The following is a 23583-nucleotide window of genomic DNA, read 5'->3' on the forward strand; positions in this document are numbered from 1 at the left end:
CAGAGGATGAGATGGTTGGATGGCATCACCAACTCAATGGACATGACTTTTAGTAAGCTCTGGGAATTGGTGATGGACACGGAAGCCTGGCATACTGCAGTCCAAGGGGTCACAAAGAGTTGGACACAATTGAGCGACTGACCTGAACTGAAATAATTACATCAGCATATCAATATGTTAATGCAATAACTGAATGCAGAATGCCAAAGAATAGCAAGGAGAGATAAGAAGGCCTTCTTAGATGAATAGTGCAAAGAAATAGAGGAAAATAAAAGAATGGGAAAGACTAGAGATCTCTTCAAGAAAATTAGAGATACCAAAGGAGCATTTCATGCAAAGATGGGCAAAAGAACAGAAATGGTAAGGACCTAACAGAAGCAGAAGAGATTAAAAAGAAACCACAAAAATACACAAAAGAACCATACAAGGAAGGTCTTAATCACCCAGATAATCCCATGGTGTGGTCACTCACCAAGAGCCTGACATCCTGGAGTCTGAAGTAAAATGGGACTTAGGAAGCATTATAACAAGCAAGGCTAGTGGAGGTGATGAAATCCCAGCTGAGCTATTTCAAATCCTAAAAGATGATGCTGTTAAGGTGTTGCAGTTAGTATGTCAGCAGATTTGGAAAATTTAGCAGTGGTCACAGGAGTGGAAAAGGTCAGTTCTCATTCCAATCCCAAAGAAGGGCAATGACAAACAATGTTCAAACTACTGTACAATTGTGCTCATTTCACAAGCTAGCAAGGTAGTGCTCAAAATCCTTCAAGCCAGGCTTCAACAGTACATGAACCGTGAACTTCCAGATGTTCAAGCTGGATTTAGAAAAGGCAGAGGAACCAGAGATCAAATTGCCAACATCCACTGGATCATAGAAAAAGCAAGGGAATTCCAAAAAAACAACTACCTCTGTTTCACTGACTATGCTAAAGCCTTTGATTGAGTGGATTACAATAAACTGGAAAATTCTTGAAGAGGTGGGAATACTAGACCACTTTACCTGTCTCCTGAGAAACCTGAATGCAGGTCAAGAAGCAACAATTAGAACCTTTCATGGAACATGTGAATGATTCAAAATTAGGAAAGGAGTATGTCAAGGCTGTATATTGTCATCTTGTTTATTTAACTTATATGCAAAGTACATCATACAAAATGCCAGGCTGGATGAATCACAAGCTAGAATCAAGATTTCCATGAAAAACATCAACCACCTCATATAAACAGATATCACTCCAATGTCAGAAAGTGAAGAGGAACTAAGGAATCTCTTGATGAGGGTGAAAGAGGAGAGTGAAAAGCGTGGCCTGTAACTCAACACTCAGAAAATTAAGATCATGGCATCTGATTCCATCACCTCATGGCAAATAGTTGGGGGAAAAAGTGGAAGCAGTAACAGATTTTATTTTCTTGGGCTCCAAAATCACTGTGGATGGTGACTGTAACCTAGAAATAAAATGTTTGCTCCTTGGAAGAAATGGTGACAAACCTAGACAGTGTATCAAAAAGCAGAGACATCATTTTGCCAATGGTTTGGTTTGGTTTGGTTTTGCCAATGGTCTGCCATAGTCAATGCTATGGTTTTTCCAACAGTCATATACAAGTGCAAGATTTGGATCATAAAGAAGGCTAATTGCTGAAGAACTGATGGTGCTGTACAAGACTCTTGAGAGTCCCTTGGACTGTAAGGAAATCAAACCAGTCAAAGCTAAAGGAAATCAACCCTGAATATTCATTGGAAGCACTGACGCGGAAGCTCCAATACTTTGGCCACCTGATGTGAGGACCCCAATTCACTGGAAAAGACTCTGATGCTGGGAAAGATTGAGGGCAGGAGGAGAAAGAAGCAACAGAGGATGAGATGGTTAGATGGCAGCACCAACTCAATGCACACGGGTTTAAGCAAACTCCAGGGATAGTGAAGGACCACAGAAACCTGGCGTGCTGCAGTCCATAGGGTCACAAAGAGTCAGACATAACTTAGTGACAGAACAACAGTAACTACAGTCAATATGCTATGTCATCCACCTTAACAAAAAAAATTCTTAGTTTATAACCCCCTTCGGTTACCCCCATTTGTATCCTCCATATGCATGGAGTTCCTATAAAGAGCGGCCTCCTATTCTCTAGCCAATCAATTGCACCCAGGCTTCTGTTACTGCTGCTGCTGCTGCCGCTAAGTCGCTTCAGTCGTGTCCGACTCTGTGTGACCCCATAGACGGCAGCCCACCAGGCTCCCCCGTCCCTGGGATTCTCCAGGCAAGAACACTGGAGTGGGTTGCCTTTTCCTTCTCCAATGCATGAAAGTGGAAAGTGAAAGTGAAGTCGCTCAGTCATGTCCGACTCCTAGCGACCCCATGGACTACAGCCCACCAGGCCCCTCCATCCATGGGATTTTCCAGGCAAGAGTACTGGAGTGGGGTGCCATTGCCTTCACCACTCATCTCACATTAGTAAGGCTTATGGTCAGTTCTCAATCCTTTCTTCTGTTTAAACCATTATGGAGCACTGAATCATTCTTGAACTCCTTTATTAGGCTCCTGGGACATTACCCTCTTACTCTGCGGTCACTCCTCTCCTGAAAAATGTCCTTCCCAAGATATCCATTTCCTAATTTCCAGAATCTGAGTATGTCCATTAATATGGTAAAGGGACTTTGAACATAACATTAGAGACTTTGAGATGGGAAGATCATCCTGGATGACCTAGGTGAGCCTGATGTAATCACTAGAATTCTTCTCAGAGGAAGGCAGGACACGGAAGGCAGGAACACTGAAACCAAGAGTTTGGAGTGATATGAAGGACAGGCCAGGAGCCAAGAATGAAGCGGCCTCTAGAAACCGGAAATGTCAAGGAAATAGTCTCCACTGCAGTCTCAAGAAACACAGCCCTATCACCTTGATTTTAGATTTCTGATATCCAGAATTTTAAAGTTCTCTTTTCAGTTCTCTGAGAGTGTGGTAATTTGTTTCAACACTAATAGGAAACTAATACATCTTTCCAAACTCAGAATCTGTGACTGCCCCAGAATTCAGCCTTTGTCCCTCCTATTTTCTCTCTACCAGTTTTTCTAGTTATCTCAGTCAATGCCACAGCATTAAATGTCTGAAAGATGACAACTGTCAAGTGCCTATCTTTTTTTTAATTTATTTATTTTTTTATTGAAGGATAATTGCTTTGCAGAATTTTGTTGTTTTCTATCAAACCTCAACACGAATCAATCAGCCATAGCTATACATATATCCCCTCCCTTTTGAATCTCCTTCCCATCTCCCTCCCCATCCCACCCCTCTAGGTTGATACAGAGCCCCTGTTTGAGTTTCCTCAGCCATTCAGCAAATTCCCATTGGCTATCTATTTTACACATGGTAATGTAAGTTTCCATGTTACTCTTTCCATACATCTCACCCTCTCCTCCCCTCTCCCCACGTCCACAAGCCTATTCTCTCTGTTTCTTCATTGCTGCCCTATAAATAAATTCTTCAGTACCATTTTTCTAGATTCTGTATGTATGTGTTAGAATACAACATTTCTCTTTCTCTTTCTGACTTACTTCACTCTGTATAATAGGTTCTTGGTTCATCCACCTCATTGGAACTGACTCAAATGCATTCCTTTTTATGGCCGAGTAATATTCCATTGTGTATATGTACCACAACTTCTTTGTCCATTCATCTGTTGATGGACATCTAGGTTGCTTCCATGTTCTAGCTACTGTAAATAGTGCTGCAATGAACAATGGGATACACGTGTCTTTTTGAATTTTGGTTTCCTCACGGTATATGCCTAGGAGTGGGATTGCTGGGTCATATGGTGGCTTTATTCCTAGTGTTTTAAGGAATCTCCATACCATCTTCCATACTGGCTGTATCAATTTACATTCCCACCAACAGTGCAAAAGCATTCCCTTTCTCCACACTCTCTCCAGCATTTATTGTTTATAGGCTTTTTGGTGATGGCCATTCTGACCAATGTGAAGCGATATCTCATTGTAGTGTTGATTTGGATTTTTCAAATAACGAGCGATGTTGAGAATCTTTTCATGTGTTTGTTAGCCATCTGTATGTTTTCTTTGGAAAAATATCTGTTTAGGTCTTTTTCCCACTTTTTGATTGGGTTGTTTGTTTTTCTGGCATTGAGTTGTATGAGCTGCTTCTATATTTTGGAAATTAATCCTTTGTCAGTTGTTTCCTTTACTATTATTTTCTCCCATTCTGAGGGTTATCTTTGAACCTTGCTTATAGTTTCCTTTGCTGTGCAAAAGCTTTTAAGTTTAATCAGGCCCCATTTGTTTACTTTTGTTATTATTTTTGTTACTCAAGGAGGTGGGTCATAGAGGATTTTGCTTTGTTTTATGTCATCGGGTGTTCTGCCTATGTTTTCCTCTAAGAGTTTTACTGTTTCTGGGCTTTCATGTAGGTCTTTAATCCATTCTGAGTTTATCTTTGTGTATGGTGTTAGGAAGTGTTCTAATTTCATTCTTTTACATGTAGCTGTCCAGTTTTCCCAGCACCATTTATTGAAGAGGCTGTTTTTGCCTCATTGTATATTCTTGCCTCCTTTCTCAAAAATAAGGTACCCATAGGTGCATGGGTTTATTTCTGGGCTTTCTATCTTGTTTCATATTTCTGTTTTTATGCAGGTATCATACTGTCTTGATGACTGTAACTTTGTAGTAATCTGAAGTCAGGAAGGTTTTATTCCTCCAGCTCCATTCTTCTTTCTCAAGATTGCTTTGGCTATTCAGGGTCTTTTGTGTTTCCATCTGAATTGTGAAATTTTTTGTTCTAGTTCTGTGAAAAATGTGATTGGTAATTTGATAGGGATCACATTGAATCTACAGATTGAGTTTGGTAGTATACCCATTTTCACAATATTGATTCTTCCTACCCAGAAACATGGAATATCTCTCCATCTGTTTATGTTACCTTTGATTTCTTTCATTAGTATCTTATAATTTTCTGTGTACAGTTCTTTTGTCTCCTTAGGTATGCTTATTCCTAGATATTTCTTTTAGTTGCAATGGTGAAAGGGATTGATTCCTTAATTTCCCTTTCTGATTTTTCATTATTAGTATATAGAAATGCAAGTGACTTCTGTGCATTCATTTTGTATCCTGTAACTTTGCTATATTCACTGATTAGCTCTAGTAATTTTCTGATACTATCTTTAGGGTTTTCTATGTACAGTATCATGTCATCTGGGAACAGTGAGAGCTTTACTTCTTCTTTTCCAATCTGAATTCCTTTTATTTATTTTTCTTCTCTGATTGCTGTAGCTAGGACTTCCAAAACTATCTTGAATAATAGTGGTGAAAGTTGATACCCTTGTCTTGTTCCTGATCTTAGGGGGAATGCTTTCAGTTTTTTACCATTGAGAATAATGTTTCCTGTAGGTTTATCATATATGGCCTTTACCATGTTCAGGTAGGTTCCTTCTAGGACCATTTAATCATAAATGGGTGCTGAATTTTGTTAAAGGCTTTTTCTGCATCTACTGTCTACAATGTGAGAGACCTGGGTTCGATCCTTGGGTTGGGAAGATTCCCTGGAGAAGGAAATGGCAACCCACTCCAGTACTCTTGCCTTGAAAATCCCATGGACAGGGGAGCTTGGTGCAGGCTACTATCCATGGAGTTGCAAAGAGTCGGGCATGACTGAGCGACTTCACTTTCACTTCCACTGAGATCATATGGTTTTTATCTTTCAATTTGTTAATATGGTACATCACATTGATTGATTTGCATATATAGAAAAATCCTTGCATCCCTGGAGTAAACCCAACTTGATCATGGTGTATGAGCTTTTTGATGTGTTGCTGAATTCTGTTTGCTAAATTTTGTTGAGGATTTTTGCATCTATGTTCAGTGATATTGGCCTATAGTATTCTTTTTTTGTGTTGTCTTTGTCTGGTTTTGGTGTCAGGGTGATGATGGCCTCGTAGAATGAGTTTAAAAGTGTTCCTTCCTCTGCAACTTCTTGAAAGAGTTTTAGAAGGATAGGCATTAGCTCTTCTCTTTTTATTAATTTTTCACTGGAGTCTAGTTGCTTTACAATGTGTTAGTTTTTACTGTACAGCAAAGTGAGTCAGCTATATGCATATATCACTTCTTTTTTGGATTTATTTCCCACTTAGGTCACCACAGAGTCCTGAGTAGGGTTCCCTGAGCTCTACAGGAAGTCAAGTGCCTATCTTTATCTGGACCTCTCCACAGAATTACAGCTTCATATATTCAACTATCGGAGAAGACAATGGCACCCCACTCCAGTACTGTTGCCTGGAAAATCCCATGGATGGAGGAGCCTGGTGGGCTGCCGTCTATGGGGTCACACAGAGTCGGATACGACTGAAGTAACTTAGCAGCAGCAGAAGCATATTCAACTATCTCCTTCACATTTTTTTTTACAAAGTCTACAGGAAATCTCAAACTTAGTACAACAGAAGCAAACTTCTGATCTAATCATACAAAAACTCTCTTCCCTAGCATTTCCTATCTCAATAAAGGAACACTGTGTTTTAGTTCGGAGAAGGCAATGGCACCCCACCCCAGTACTCTTGCCTGGAAAATCCCATAGATGGAGGACCCTGGTGGGCTGCAGTCCATGGGGTCGCTAAGAGTCGGACATGACTGAGCAACTTCACTTTCACTTTTCACTTTTATGCACTGGGGAAGTAAATGGCAACCCACTCCAGTGTTCTTGCCTAGAGAATCCCAGGGATGGGGGAGCCTGGTGGGCTGCCGTCTATGGGGTCGCACAGAGTCGGACACAACTGAAGTGACTTAGCAGCAGCAGTGTTCTAGTTATTCAGAGCAAATCCTCGGATCCATTGGTCTTCCCATTCTGAAATTTCCTTGACATTTCCGGTTTCTAGAGGTCACTTAGTCAGGCAGGCCATTTAGTCTACCTGAACGGGATAGACTAAATGGCCTATCCTCACTTTACCTCTAAATCTCTTCAGAACACAAACACTTCACACCAAATACTATATTACACAAATCGCCCTAATTGTTATCATCTTTGCCTTGATCATCACAATAGCTTACTTCTTCCCTTACCTCCTGTAAGGTACCATCCCCACAAGGGATAGGGTGGCCCCATAGAAGTGGGACTTCACACAGCACCATCTAAAGTTCCCCTTTCATTCAAGGTAAAACCTAAAGCCCATATCACTGCCTTTAAGACGCTACAAGATACCACACACAGGGCCTCCCTAACCACATCTCCTACTTTCCTCCATGATGTCATTCTTCTCTAGCCTCACGCCACCTTTTTAGATTCTGCATCCTGTACCTAAAATAACGCTCTCAGTTACCGGCATGACTTATCTCCTCACTTACTTCCCAATGCTGGCTTAAATTTTACCTTTTCACATGGTACCTCTGACCAATCTATAGAAAATGACTTCCCACCCCTGGAACTCTGTCCTGTTTTACTCTTCTCTACTTGTTAAAGCCAAAACATATATATACACAAATAGTATAGATAAGAGAGAAATATTCTATACAAACTTCCTTATGAATGACTTTATGATCAAAAATGATTTTCATAAGAACTTGCATCAAAACCTCCAAAATGCTGTGAGCATTCCTCATCTGAACCATAGAAGAGTTGGTTTTGTGTGACTCCATTCTCAATTCTCCCAAGAATGCAACAGAAGAGTTTACCACATACAATGAATACCTTAGGGTTGTATGTGGTAAATTTTGGTTCCCAAAGATCGCTCAGTCACTCAGTCGTGTCCGACTCTTTGTGACCCCATGTACTGTAGCCTACCAGGCTCCTCTGTCCATGGGATTTTCCAGGCAATAGTACTGGAGTGGATTGCCATTTCCTTCTCCAGGGAACTTCCTGACCCAGGGATTGAACCCGGGTCTCCCACATTGGGTAGACAGACGCTTAACCATCTGAGCCATCAGGGTTAATCAGGATCACATGACAGGCTTGTTTGTTAAAACACAAATAGGTGTTTCCATTCCCAGAGTTTCTAACTAAGTAGGCCTGAGGTGAAGGCCCAGAATTTGCATTTTAACAAGATCTAAAACATGCTTAAGGTTGCTGGGCTGGTAACCATAATTTGAGAATCAGTACCTCAGTGCTTTAGGGCTTAATTCTATACCAAAAATTGTTGAAAAATACTACTCTAATGTGAGGATCACAGGATTGTATTAAATTTTCTAAAACAGAGCTAACATTTATTCTTCTTAAAGTGAATGCTCACATAAAGATGAACAAATTCTTTCATTAATCTTAAAAAATATTAGAAATATTAAGCAGATGTCTAGCTCAGCAAGATTTAGGCTTTTTATGATTTTTAACAGGGTAACATTTGATTAATGACCAGATGAAGGTAAATTTCTGTGTAGCAAATTTTAAGAAAACAAACCATGGTCAACTATTCATACCATGAAAACTGGTTCTCATTTACTGAGAATTCAATATTTAAAACAGTAATTGATAATCAAGATTGATTCATTATGTCATTAACTACTTTTTATCCAAAATGTGGGCTTTCCTGGTGGCTCAGTGATAAAGAACCCTCCTGCCAAGGTAGGAGACATGAGTTTAATCCCCGAGTTGATAAGATCCCCTGGAGAAGAAAATGGCAACCCACTCCAGTATTCTTACCTAGAAAATCTCATGGACAGGGGAGCCTGGCGGACTATAGTCCATGGGATTCCAGAAGAGTTGAACATGACTTAACAACTAAACAAAAACAACTATCCAAATGTGGTATTCTTTTATTATAAAATGTCAATATTTATGTTACTATTATCTCATATCTCTCTAAAGTCCATCCATCTCTATTTACTGATTATTTAACATCAGCCAAGCCAAGCACTGCTTTAGCTATTGCGATGATCCTTTTTCATTGGAAAGTTTCTGTCAAGCGTGATACCTGATATTTAATAACTGTTTAATGGATAAACACAGAAATGAATAGCAGTAAAATTTACAGGTACAAAATGTTTCCAAAACATGAAAACAAAGATAATGTAGTATAACCTAAACATAAATGATTTGGTATTTTGAAATCACTTACCTTTAAAATTTTAACACAATGTCTCTATAGCTGTGCAGATTGTTTACTACAGTAGGGCTAAGACTGCTTAACTTTCAAAGACCCACTCACCAGGCAGGCCCTCGGCCAGCGTCAGGGAGTTTGTTTCTTGGCGTGTTTCCAGGGAATAGTTAACTGATAAGAGTGGTTCACTGTGCCTAGACATCCATGTAAACAATATGGTTTACGCTGAACACCTGCTTTCCTCCTGGGAATCTGAAATTTATGTGCAAGGCAGAATTATCTACATGACCAACCCAACGCCTTAAGACACCAAGTCTCCAATGGGCTTCCCTGGAAAGAAGCGTCACACCCATGCTGCTGCCCTGTCATTGCTGGAAGGAAGGTGTGCCTTGTGTCACCCTGGAAGGGACAGATCACGAGGACGATTTCACATGGACTCCTCCAGACTCTGTCTGGGTCTTTTTCTCATACGAACCAACTTCACTCTAATTAATTTGAGCCCTGAGTTCACTCTAGAGCATCATGAGTTCTTCTAGCTAATCTCCACATATGGGAGTGATTCTTAAAGATGCCCAATATGGCAGATTTTTAAAAAGCCAAGATTCTTACCTGCTGATATGCTTCATAGATCACATCAAATAGAAAGGCCTGTGGCATTTCACTTGCCCTGTATCTGGCACGTTCCAGTGAGTGGTCTAAGTAGCTGTCTGCAGACGGACTGATGACAGTAGATACAAGAGGTCGGATTGCTCCTGAGGCCTAAAGAACAGAGATGCAAATGACACATTTACATCACCTAAAAATATCTAAAAGTTAAATTCTGAACTCTGGATCTGTCTTGAAACGGATCTTATACCTTCAACAAGCTACCTCAAGAAAATATTCAAACGAGTCTTTATTTTGGCTCATAAATAAAATCATTTACAATCAAAAACCAGTCTCAATACTTCCCTGGTGATGCAGTGGATAAAAATCGACCAATGCAGGAGACATGAGTTCGATCCCTGATCCAGGCAGATTCCACAAGTCGTGGAGCAACAAAGCCTGTGCGCCACCGTTAAGTCCACGCTCTAGAGTCCTGGAGCCATAACTCATGAGCCAGCAAGCTACAACTACTGAAGCCCGTGTGTCCTAGAACCCATGCTCCACAACAAGAGAAGCCACCACAATGAGAAGCCCGGGTACTGCAACTCAAGTATAGCCCCTGCTCGTCACATCTAGAGAAAGCCCACGTGCAGCATAAAGACCCAGTGCAGCCAAAAAGTCCCCACCAATCTCAAACCACTACAGTTCTATATAGTAAGAGATATAAATAATTTTTCATTACGGGTCCAAAATCCTTTTCATCACAGGCTATTGAAGTCAAATACTAAGAAAGGATGCTCAGATAAAACTGGACCCTCCATGAAGATGGGAGACAGAAAGAGACTATTGTCCAAGAATGAAATGGGTTACACATGAATATTTACTTGTTAATGTGCCTTCAAGTATTTAATTTACACATTAGATCATTAAGGAAAAAAACACATTCCCTAAGATCTCCAAAATGAGCTCTGCCACCACCCAAATGACAATGAATTTCTGCCTTGCTCTAATTCCTGTGAAAAATAGCTCCCTTCAAACACAGCATCCATGTGAAGCTCCCCGAGGCAAAGCGTCCACTGATTTCAACTGCTCTGGTGAAAGCTCTGTCTCATTAATAGATGCATCTAAATTTTAAAAATACACCTTATCTGACAGTTTTTCCCTTTACCTTTAATAAAGTTACACTGTAATATAGTCTTGCAGGTCAATACCATACAGCTACCTTGGTAAAGTAGCCTTAAAATGAAGTTCCCAGTTAGGATAATTAACCCAACTGTCATATATTAACTGTAAAATGGCTTATCTTTCATATAAATGCAGCATGTAACATTAACACCTAAGAAGAATTTGGTCTCCAGGAGACCACATCTGAGAAAGATAGACTGTCCACAAACTAGTTTACAAAAGCCAAGGGATTGGCTGAAAATCAAAGCTAATGTGTGAGCCCAGCAGACAGTGTACAAACTGTGTCACCATTTCCAGTGACTCAAGCAGAGATTTGGAGCCTAGGCATAAAAGCAAAAGTGAAGAGAGAGCCAGGGCTGATAAGGAGTGATCGTGTCCAAGTGGATGAAAGACAGGTAAAGAGCAAGCCCATTTGGTAGCTCTGTTTAGTTTTAAGGATCCTTCCTGCCATTCTCCACAGCGGATGTGCCCGCTCACACTGCCGCCAGCAGTGTAGGAGGGCTACCTTCTCTCCACGCCTTCTCCAGCATTTACAATGTATACACGTTTTGATGATGGCCATCCTGACCAGTGAGAGGTGATAACCTCATTGCAGTTTTGATTTGCATTTCTCTAGTAATTAGTGATGTTGAGCACCTTGAAAAGATGAGTTTTTTAGCCATCTGTATATCTTCTCTGGAGAAATCTTTTTCTTTTAATATTGAGCTATTTGCGTGAGCTATTTGTGTATTCTAGAGATCAATCCCTTGTCAGTTGCTTTGTTTGCAAATATTTTCTCCTATTCTGAGGGTTTTTTTTTCCATTTTGTTTATGATTTCCTTTGTTGCACAAAAAGCTTTTAAGTTTCATTAGGTCCCATTTGTTTATTTTTGGTTTTATTTTTGGTTTTACTGTTATTACTCTAGGAGGTGGAACCAAAAAGATCTTGCTGTGATTTATGTCAGAGTGTTCTGCCTATGTTTTTCTCTAAGAGTTATATAGTATCCAGCCTTTAATCCATTTTGAGTTTATTTTTGTGTATGGTGTTAGGGAGTGTTCTAATTTCATACTTTTACATGTCATTGTCCAGCTTTCCCAGCACCACTCATCAAAGACACTGTATTTTCTCCAGCATATATTCTTGCCTCCTTTGACACAGATTAGCTGATCCAGCAATCCCACTTCTAAGCATATATCCAGAGAAAACTACAATTCAAAAAGATACATGCACTCCAATGTCCACTGAAGCACTATTCACAATAGCCAGAACATAGAAGCAACCGAAATGTCCATCAACAGAGGAATAGGTAAAGAAGATGTGGAACATATATACAATGGAATATTACTCAGCCATTAAAAAAAAAGAAAGAAAGAATGCCATTTGCAGCAACATGGATGGACCTGGAGAGTGTCATACTGAGTGAAGTCAGACAAAGAAAAACAAATATTACATGATATCCCTTATATGTGGAATCTAAAAAAAGGGTACAAATGAATTTATCTACAAAACAGAAATAGAGTTACAGATGTAGAAAACAAACTTATGGTTACAAGGGAGTAAGGTAGGAGGGGAGGGATAAACTGGGAAGTTGGGATTAACATATACACACCATATGAAACAGATAACTAATAAGGACCTACTATACAGCACAGGCAGCACAGAGAACTCTATCCAATACTGTGTAATGACTTCTATGGGAAAAGAATCTAAAACAGAGTGAAGATAGATAGATAGATAGATATATGTGTGTGTGTGTCTGATTCACTTTGATGTACACCTGAAACTAATATAACATTATAAATCAACTATACTCCAACAAAATTTAAAAAAAAAGAGAGAGAGAGAGCAAATCCAACTTGTCAAGCTAGCACCTATTAGCAGAGGTTTTGGAAGACAAGACAGGAAAGGAATTCACACATGTACATAGTGCTTTTTAAGGAAAAAAACATAGTTCTATTTCAACTACTTATAGTTCATTCTATGCCAGACTATGTCATAACATTAGAAGAACGTGACATACACAAAATGTCACCAAGAGCTGTGCAGAGTCTCTTCCCAGCAAAACAATTGTAACTAAAGAAAAACGTTTTTCAAAAACAACCATTTAAAGTCTTTGAAAATTTTCCTAAGGGCATTCAACAAATTAACATTTAAGAATCTCTCTTAAATCTTGGAAAGAACGAAGCCTGTGGTACTAGAACCATCAACCATTTTTTCCTTCATTCCACAACACCCAGCTCAGTGTGACTAAAGTTCCACTCAGAGTAGGTGTGACCAAGAAGACAGGCCTCCCTGTACCCCTAGCTCCCAGTGGGAGGGGCAGAGCGGAGCATTTCCAGCCCACTCAACTCCAAGACACAAATGCTCAATTACAGACAAGTGTGGCCAAGAGGTGGTAAGACAGTCCTTCTCCCACAGAGTCTCCCACAGGCTCCACCCACAGAGTGAACACCTACCCCTTGCATGGTAGGCAGAGAACACTGCGGCCATCATCCTTGGCCCAGTTCACACAGAGGGCAGAGGTTCTGTGCTGGAAGAGGCAAAAAGAAGAGGAGTCTATTGCCTCTAGGCAGCACCTTACTCATGAAGAGGTGGTGTCACTCACACAGCAGGCCTACCAATAACCCCAAAACACAGGCATGGTGACTTTGCACAGGGAGAAAGACAAGCTCTAATAACAGACAACTATGAAGCTCGCCCCAAGGGAATTCACTTAATTGGAAGTGAGTGTGAGAAAGTTTAGGGATAAGTACACGCTCAGAGATCAGCATGATAAGCAATTAAGAGGAAGGTGATTGCTTCATGAGAGCAAAAAGCTGAACCATAGGCAAGCTAGTTTATCAGAGACAACCAGAACAAGAGACAGCTAACAAGAATCTCCCACCAATCCCTAGAGTCAAAGCAAACCTCAAATACTGGCTTCTCAAACTACCCCTGCCAAGGGGCCAGAATTTAATTGGATGGAACCATAGGGTACTCTATGTACTGGGCACTGGTCCAAAGTAAAACAGTTAGCAGGCAATGAATGGAACTTGTCAGTTGGGTGTCAGAGGCAGGTAGTATAACAAAGAGATCAGACTGCTAAAACCCCTCTTATTCTCTGATGACTAAACACACATCTAGAACCCCACCCTCTGTGAAGTGACTTCAGAGGTTTTGCCCTGTACAGGAACAAGACTGTGACTTTTCTGGTTTATTTTAGTAGCCAACAAAATAAGCCCTACAGAGATAGACAAAATACATTTTCTAAAATATGCATTTTTCAACAACAAAAAAATGGAAAGACATGGATCCAAACAGGAAGGTGAATCTATACAAAGAAAAAAAAAAAAAAAAATCAAGGAACGGAAACTGCCTGCGAGAGGACCAGATATCACACTTAAGCAGGTAAGACGTCAAATCAGGTATTACAAACATGTTCAAAGAACAAAAGGATACCATGTGTAAACAAAGTATGATGACCATTAGTATCATCAATATTAAGAATAGATATCTTAAAAACTGAGTAGCAGTTTTAGAATTAAATGTAACTATAATGAAAAATTCACTAGAGAGGTTCAATAATAGATTTGAACTGGAGAATATCTGAATTTCAAGTTATATCAGTAGATTCTACAAAGAAAAAATGAACAGATTCACCGAGATATGCAGGACATCATTACAGACATTTCTGTAATAGGAATACCAGAAGGAGAATAAAGGCAAGAAAGGAGCAGAAAAAATATTCAAAGAAATTATGATTGAAAATTTCCCAAGGAAAACAATCTCCACACTCAAGGAGATCAATATATTCAAAGCAGAATACACACAAAGAAATTTATATCCAGACACATCATAGTAAAAAGCGAAAAAGCTAAAATTACAAAAAAAATGTTGAAAGCAACCAGAGAAAAATGTTTTATCATTAACAAGAGAACACCAATAAGATTAACAACAGATTCTAATCAGAAACAATGGAAGGAAGAAGGCAGGTAGGTGATATGATAACTGCTCAAAATAAAAACCTGTTAAACGTAAAGTCCAGCAAAATGAGCATTTACAAAAATCAGATCAAAATAACTCAGAGCAACAAGCAGATTTCATGTCTAGCTGATTCACCCTACAAACTTCAAGCTGAAAGAAAGCCAAGTGTAGACAGTAATTCAAATCCACATGAAAAAAAGACCACCATTAAAAAAAAAAAAACAAGAAAGAAATAGTATAAATGCCTATTTCTCCTGTCTTATGAGGTTTAAAAAGAAACTGTATAAAATATATAAATAACTGATCAACCTATAACATTGAAACATGTATTTGACAAAAACAGCATAAAAGATTAGTAAAAGTGTATTATAAGAAGAAAATAATGGTGCCTTGAATCCATAGTAACAAGTGAAAACTGAAAATAGAAAACAAGAAGGTTAATATGACATTGGGCTTCCCAGGTGATGCCATTCCTTATAAATACAGCTCACCTTTCTTCTCAGCTTCTATAACTGTTGTAAAATAAAATGAGGTGATAACAACAGTGGATTATTGGGTTTCTAACATACATGCGTCTAACATTAAATAGCACAAAAAGGCAGAAGAGGGAATAGAGCTATTTAAGGGTAACATTCCTGTAGCTTCCTAGATTTTCGTTAGCATATATCTGGATTATGTTAAGATATATACTATAAGCCATGGAACAGTCACTAAGAAAATAAAAGTTGAAATGAAAAAATAAGCAAATTAATGTTCCAATAGAAAACATTATTTTAATATGAAAGAAAGCAGTAATGAGGAAAGACACACAAGAAACAGAAAATAAACTGGCCAATGTAAACTCAAAAATATCAATAACATTAATTTTAAGTGGATTAAACAATCTAAAGTCATACCATCAAACTGGACTAAAAACCCAACCGTATGCTATGTATAGGAAACAAAAATTTGAGACTCAAAGATCAAAATACACTGAATACAGAAGGATGAAAAGGATATATATCAAGCTAACAGTAACCAAAAGAAAGCTGAAGTAGCTATATCAAAAAAAAAAAAAAAAAACAGATAAAATCCTTTTGTAATCAAAAAAGAAAGGGCAATTCAACAAAGTATAAAAATTCATCTAATAGATCCCCAAGTACATGAAGCAAAAATTGGTGGGACTTAAAGGAGAAATAAATAATCCAACCATTGGAGACATCAACATCCTATTTTCAATAAAGAGTAGAACAACTAGGCATTATGGAAATAAGACTTGAAAAGCACTATAAACCAACTATATCTAATGTATCAAATACTCCACCAACAAGAATATGTTCTTCTAAAGCGTACATGGAGAATTCTCCAGATCAGACCAAATACTCAGCCATAAAAAAGACACAATAAATTTTTAAAAATTAGAGTCATATTAAATATGTTCTCCGACCTTAAGAGTGAAATTAGAAAACAGTAGTGCAGCCAAATGGCTGTCTGAGGAGGCCCTACAAATAGCTGAGAAAAGGAGAGAAGAGAAAGGCAAAGGAGAAAAGGAAAGATATACCCATTTGAATGTAGAGTTCCAAAGAACAGCAAGGAGAGATATGAAAGCCTTCCTCAGCCATCAATGCAAAGAAATAGAGGGAAACAATAGAATGGGAAAGACCAGAGATCTCACCAAGAAAATTAGAGATACAAAGGGAACATTTCATGCAAAGATGGGTGCAATTAAGGACAGAAATGGTATGGACCTAACAGAAGCAGAAGATATTAAGAAGAGGTGGCAAGACTACACAGAAGAACTATACAAAAAAGATGTTCATGACCCAGATAACTACAAGGGTGTGATCACTCAGCTAGAGCCAGACATCCTGGAATGCGAAGTCAAGTGGGCCTTAGGAAGCGTCACTATGAACAAAGCTAGTGGAGGTGATGGAATTCCAGCTGAGCTATTTCAAATCCTAAAAGATGATTCTGTGAAAGTGCTACACTCAATATGCCAGCAAATTTGGAAAACACAGCAGTGGAAACAGGACTGGAAAAGGTCAGTTTTCATTCCAATCCCAAAGAAAGGCAATGTCAAAGAATGCTCAAACTACTGCACAATTGCACTCATCTCACACACTAGCAAAGTAATGCTCAAAATTCTCCAAACCAGGCTTCAACAGTATGTGAACCATGAACTTCCAGATGGTTAAGCTGGATTTAGAAAGGGCAGAGGAACCAGAGATTAAATTGCCAACATCTGTTTAATCATCAAAAAGGCAAGAGAGTGCTATAAAAACATCAACTTTTGCTTTATTGACTATGCCAAAGCCTTTGACTGTGTAGATCACAACAAACTGTGGAAAATTCTGAAAGAGATGGGAATACCAGACCACCTGACCTGCCTCCTGAGAAATCTGTATGCAGGTCAAGAAGCAACAGTTAGAACTGGACATGGAACAACAGACTGGTTCCAAATCAGGAAAGGAGTACATCAAAGCTGTCTATTGTCACCCTGCTTATTTAACCTATATATATAGTACATCATGCAAAATGCCAGGCTGGATGAAGCACAAGCTGGAATCAAGATTGCAAGAAGAAATATCAATAGCCTCAGATATACAGATGATACCACCCTTATCATACATCATGCAAAATGCCAGGCTGGATGAAGCACAAGCTGGAATCAAGATTGCAGGGAGAAATAGCAATACCCTCAGATATACAGATGATACCACCCTTATCACAGAAGGTGAAGAGGAACTAAAGAGACCCTTGATGAAAGTGAAAGAGGAGAGTGAAAAAGCCAGCTTAAAACTGAACATTCAAAAAACAAAGATCATAGCATCTGGTCATTTATCTGGAGCATATAAAAACACAAACTCAAAGATACCCACTCCTTTGTTCACTGTAGCATTACTTATAATAGCCAAGACATGGAAACCTAAATGGCCACATGAAAGAAAAGATAAAGAAAATGTAGAATACATACAATGGAATATTAATCAACCATAAAAAGAATGAAATTCTGCCATTTTCAATAACATATGAAGAACTCAATGTTCTTCATATGTGCTAAGTGAAATAAATCAGACAGAAAGACAAATACTGTATGATCCCACCATGTGGAACCCAACCAAAACAAAAATAGCTCATCAATACAGAGAACAAGCTGTTGGGGGGGAGGGGGCAAAACGTGTGAAGGAAGTCAAAAGGTACAAGCTTCCAGGTATGAAATAGGTCATGGGGATGTACTACAGTTAATACTATAATGTATATTTAAAAGTTACTAAAAGAATAGACCATTAAGTCTCTTCAGAAGAAATTCTGTAACTATATATGGTGATAGATACTGACTTATTGTGGTAATTTCTCAATGTATACAAATGTTGAAACATTATGTTGTATATCTGAATCCAGTATGCTGTATGTATACGTCAAAAAATGTTTTAGAGAACCTAAAAGAAATGTGGGAATTAAGAACACAGCCACTCAACAACAGACTACTAAATGAATCAGAGAAGTCACTGTGAAAATGATATTTTGAGAGCAGCAACATACACAAGGTCATGTAACCTGAGAATGCAGCCAAAGTATTTACAGCTGGGACTGTCCATATAAAAAAGACATTTTCAAAATCAAAACCTAACCTTCCACCTCAAGATACTGGAAAAAGAGAAAGACTAAAGTTAACAGGGCATAGTGAACATAAAAGCAGAAAATGGGAAAAGGAAAAAACAAAACCAAAAGTTGTTTCTTTGGAAAGATTTAACCACTTTTTTCTAGTTTAGCTAAAGGTTTGCAAAACTCAAATAAGTAGTATCAGGAGTGAAAGGGCTGACATTTCCACTAACCTTGTAGAAATAAGGAGTAAGAAAATTGCAAGTGTATTTTAACACATTAGGTTACAGATAAAATTACAATGTTCCAGAGAGACACAACCAAAATTACTTCAAAGATAGAAAATTTGAATAGACTTTTAATAAAATTAGGCATTTTTTAATTTCCCACAAAGAAAGCCCAGGCCCAGATGGCTTCACTGGTTATATATAATAAAAGAAAAAAAACTGCAAACACCAATTCCTCACACTATCCCAAAAGGCAAAAAAGAGGAACACTTTCCAACACATTCTTTAAGACAAGTATTACCAAAACCAGAGACATCACCAAAAAACCTAACTACAGATAAATATCCCAGAAAAGTACCAAAAAAAAAAAAAAAAAAAAAAACCACCCACAAAAGTCAAGATAACAAACCAAATTTGGCAACAAGTAGTATTATGTACCATGACCAAGTGGGATTTATCCCAAGAAATTTAATATTAAACATACCAAAAAAAAATCAATGTAATACACCATGTTAATAGAATAAAGAACAAAAAGACACAAACAACTCAATAGACTTAGAAAAAGTTATCTGACAATATCCAACACTCCTTCAAGAAAAAAGCCATGCAACAAACTAACAGCAGAGAACTTGCTCCATCTGATCAAGGGCATCTACAAAACGTCCACAGTTGACATCATACTTAATGGTGTGATGACTCAATGTTTTCCCTTCAACATCAAGAACAAGGATGTCCACTGTTTCCACTTTCAATAAAAGCACTGGAAGTTCTCGTCAGGGCAGTTATGCAAGAAAATCTAATACAGGCATCCAAGAAAACTACAACTGTCTTCATCTGCAGATGACCTAATCTTGTATACAGAGGATTCTAATGCATCCATTAAAAAAGTATTAGACAAATAAACTAGTTCAGCAAGAATGCAGAGGACAAGATTAATACATAAAAGTGTATTTCTAAATATTAACAATGAACAATCCAGAAGTAATTCATTTACAGTATCTTCAATAAGAACACTTAGGAATACTTAAAGTATATTTAACAAAAGTATAATATATTTAGATATAGTCAGTATGTGCAAAACATGCTAAGAACTACAAAAAATTTCCTACCTCTTATCGAAAGGCCAACATCTCCACATACTTACAGGCATCCATTCCTTCCCATGTAGATCTTCATACAATAGTCTGTCCTGCCTCAATTTTTATTCTTTTATTAAATTGTCTCCATTTTTAGAGACAAATTGCTTAGAATACAAGCCATTTGTGACACCTCCCATCATTAAATCAGTCTTCCATTGATCATACATCTGCCAGCTATTATCAGATTTCTCCACACCAGTTTAAAGCAAAACTCTTTCAAACAATTGTCTGTACTCTACTCCTCCTTATCTGTAATTTCTCTCTCCTCCCATGCATGTTATGGTCTACTTTTATTAGGATTTTATCTCCACAACTCCACAAAATAAATTTTTCAAGCTCACGATGAACCTCCACATTGCTCTTTATCTTCTTGAGAATGTCTGTTCACTTGGTTTTCAGAAACCATTATCAGCAAGGAAACCCTCTTATCTTTCCACACTTGAAATACTAGATCCTTAAATCCTCTTTCTAAGTGGAGAGTACTTCCAGAGCTCAGACCTCAGACTCCCCTAACTACATTCATTCCATAGGTGACCTCCTCAACCCCATAGCTTTAAGTATCAATGCCCTCTTACACTAGACCATGCAAATCTATACACCCAACCCAGAAAGTTCTCTTTAACTCTGGACTTGTACATCCAAATACCTATTTAACATCTCTGTTCATTTCAAAACATACATCTGGACTATAAAATCAAAGTTCTGGTCTTACCCATACCATACACCCCAAACTGGCTCCTCAACAGACTTGCCCATCTACATACACATCTATTCTTCTAGTTATTCTTACCAAAAACCTTGAAGGTCATTGTTTTTTCTGCTGTCTTACATTTCATCATGAATCCATCAGCAAAACATTAGTTTCAAGTATCACAAATCTGCCCAACGTTTCAGTTTCTAGTGCCACAGTCTGAATCCAAGGCACCCATGTTCACTCTCTCAGCTCCCACACATGAAGCAGTGATCATGAACGCATTATAGCTGCGCAGAGTCACATGAACAGGTTTCTGCCAACATACTGTGCAAATAACATGCCATCAAAATATACGTAAAACAGTTAAAAATCTGATGACTGTGTGAATTATACCTCAACAAAAAAAAAAAATAAAGCCTAACTAGTATGTTCTTTAGGGATACATGCTACAAAACTGAACAAAAGGGCAAGAAAACAAACTTCAAGATAAGGTTTATCTGTCTGGGACAAGTAAGCATAATCAAGGCAGGGACAGAGTAGCTACTTGTGTTATATTTATTACACCACGTGTTGTATCTTCAAGTGTCTGAAGTTCTCTGCATGTTTTCAGTATTTTTAAACAGAGGATTTCTAAGATGTATATCTATGGACCCTCATTTTGATTACTGAAAACTAACATTAAGAGCAGAGATCATTCAGAACTTAGATGTCATTATGGTAGGACTGGTGTGTTCCAGAAATTACTAGGTTGTTTTCTATGGAAGCCAGAACATCACTTGGAAAGTAACACAACGTAAAGACAATTGAAAGCACAAGGTGGCCACCAGCTTCCTAAGTCCCACTAAACAAAAGGCCCACGAAAAGGGTAACAAGTGAAAATAATTCCTCTGCTGAAGTATGGGCAAAGTCAGTTGCCTTTAAAATACAACTGAAAAGTTTGTTATGAAACATAATTGCCAAGTTATCAAACATACTGTCTCCGTGGGAATTAGCCTAATAAGCTCTGAATGGAAGCTTAACAGCTCAGCACCACAGTGATTACTTGCCTCTCAGGCTCATCTATCAAATATTTCCACATGTCAATGCATGGAAATCATCATAGATACAAATCATTCAATATGGAATAATGAACCCCACCTCTACAGTTTACTTTTAAAAGCAAAATTGAACAATGCTTATCATCCATCCACACAGCAGGTACTAACATGCATTCCTCCTCAGGCATCTGCATTCAAGCTAATTATGACACTCTACAACAGAAACCCTGACTAGGTAATTACCATTTCAGTTAGCTGAGTTGTCTTTATTCAGAGACTACTTAATAAATGTTTACAGAATAACATCTTCAAAGCTGATCATTGTAAGTTATGAGATTTTTTACTATTTAACATTTTTATAGTAGAATACTTCCAATCTCCTTTTACAAGGAAAGAATCTATAGCTTATTCAGTACAGAAATATAAATTTTAGGAAAATCTGTACAAATTGTCCTATCACTACAAAGTATCCCTAAACTTGAATATGCAACAAAAAGGAATAAGGAGCCCCCACTGTATACGAAACTTTGATTCTGGAAAATTGGAGTAATACCATTTGTGTAAAACTTAATGTGATCAGAAATATATTTGGATATCCACTAAAGTTTAATTCCTAGGTATACTTATTTCCCCTTGGTCTATCCTTTCCAACTTCATTTTCAAATAATTAATTGAACAGATTTACAAGGGCAGATAGTTTCAGGTAATAAAACAAAACAAAGTCACCCACAAAGGATTAATCTCCAAAATATACAAAAGGTCATACAAAAACTCAATATCAAAAAAACAAACAACCCAATCCAAAAATGGGCAGAAGATCTAAATAGACATTTATCCAAAGAAGACATACAGATGACCAAAAGGCACATGCTCAACATCAATCACTATTAGAGAAATGCAAATAAAAACTACAATGAGATATCACTTCACACAAGTCAGAATGACCATTATCAAAAAGTTTACAAATAATAAATGCTAGGGAGGGTCTGGGGGCTTCCCTGGTGGCTCATCTGGTAAAGAATCTGCCTGCAATGTGGGAGACCTGGGTTCAATTCCTGGGTTGGGAGGATCCCCTGGAGGACAGCATGACAACCCACTCCAATATTCTTTCCTGCAGAATCCTCATGGACAGAGGAGCCTGGTGGGCTACAGCCCATGGGATTGCAGAGTCGGACATGACTGAGTGACTAAGCACAGAGAGGGTGTGGAGAAAGAAAACCCTTCTACACTGTTGGTGGGAACGTAAATTGGTACAGCCACTGTGGAGAACAGTATGGACACTCCTTTAAAAAGAGCTATCATATGATCCAGCAATCCCACTTATGGGCACATATCCAGAGAAAACCATAATTTGAAAAAATACATGCACCCCAGTGCTCACCCAGTACTATTTACAACAGAAAAGAATGGAAACGACTGTGAATGTCCATCGACAGATAAATGGATAAAGAAGATGTGGAATATATATACAATGGAAAACAAGTCAGCCATAAGAAATAATGAAATAATGCCATTTGCAGCAACATGGATGAACCTTGAGATGATCATACTAAGTCAGAGAAAGAAAAATATATGATATCATTTATATGTGGATTCTAAAAAATAATACAAATGAACTTATTTACAAAACAAACACACTCACAGACTTTGAAAACAAACTTCTGGTTCCGAAAGGGTAAAGGTGGTAGGGGAGGGATAAATTTGGAGGTTGGGATAAACATATACACACTATGATATGTAAAACAGACAATCAACAAAGGACCTACTGTATAGCACAGGGAATTCTACTCAATACTCTGCAATAACCTATATGGGAAAAGAATGTGAATAATAGATATATGTATAACCGAATCACTTTGCTATATGCCTGAAACTACCACAACACTGTAAATCAACTATACTCCAATATAGAACAAAAATTAAATAAAACAGTCCAGAACACATTGCATAAAATTATGAAACTGGGTAGTTAAAGTGTATTCTCAATATACATACATATTAACTTCAGCAGAATTTCCAAAGTGTTGTTCATCACTGCTAAATAATCATGCTGCATAGTTCTAAGAGATTCCACATACAACCCATGCCAAAGTTTCTCATTATTTAAATTCCACTGTTTCTCTTCAGATTAACATTTTTCTAACAAAAATTAATGCCACAACTATCCTAC

General features: G+C 38.0%; 1 protein-coding gene across 10 annotated transcripts in view; it reads right to left on the reverse strand.

Annotated features, from left to right (window-relative positions):
- CRPPA (CDP-L-ribitol pyrophosphorylase A) overlaps positions 1–23583 on the reverse strand; it is a 364997-nt gene that overhangs the window by 309512 nt on the left and 31902 nt on the right. For 8 of the 10 annotated variants that reach the window (XM_055589898.1, XM_055589903.1, XM_055589897.1 and 5 more), the window contains exon 3: positions 9631–9780. The exons of the other annotated variants lie outside the window; for them this stretch is intronic. In XM_055589898.1, coding sequence (XP_055445873.1) covers positions 9631–9780 — 150 coding nt within the window. The remainder of the gene's footprint in view (positions 1–9630; positions 9781–23583) is intronic. 10 annotated transcript variants of the gene reach the window in all.

This window comes from Bubalus kerabau, chromosome 8, assembly GCF_029407905.1.
Source record: "Bubalus kerabau isolate K-KA32 ecotype Philippines breed swamp buffalo chromosome 8, PCC_UOA_SB_1v2, whole genome shotgun sequence".
Taxonomy (NCBI): Eukaryota; Metazoa; Chordata; class Mammalia; order Artiodactyla; family Bovidae; genus Bubalus; species Bubalus kerabau.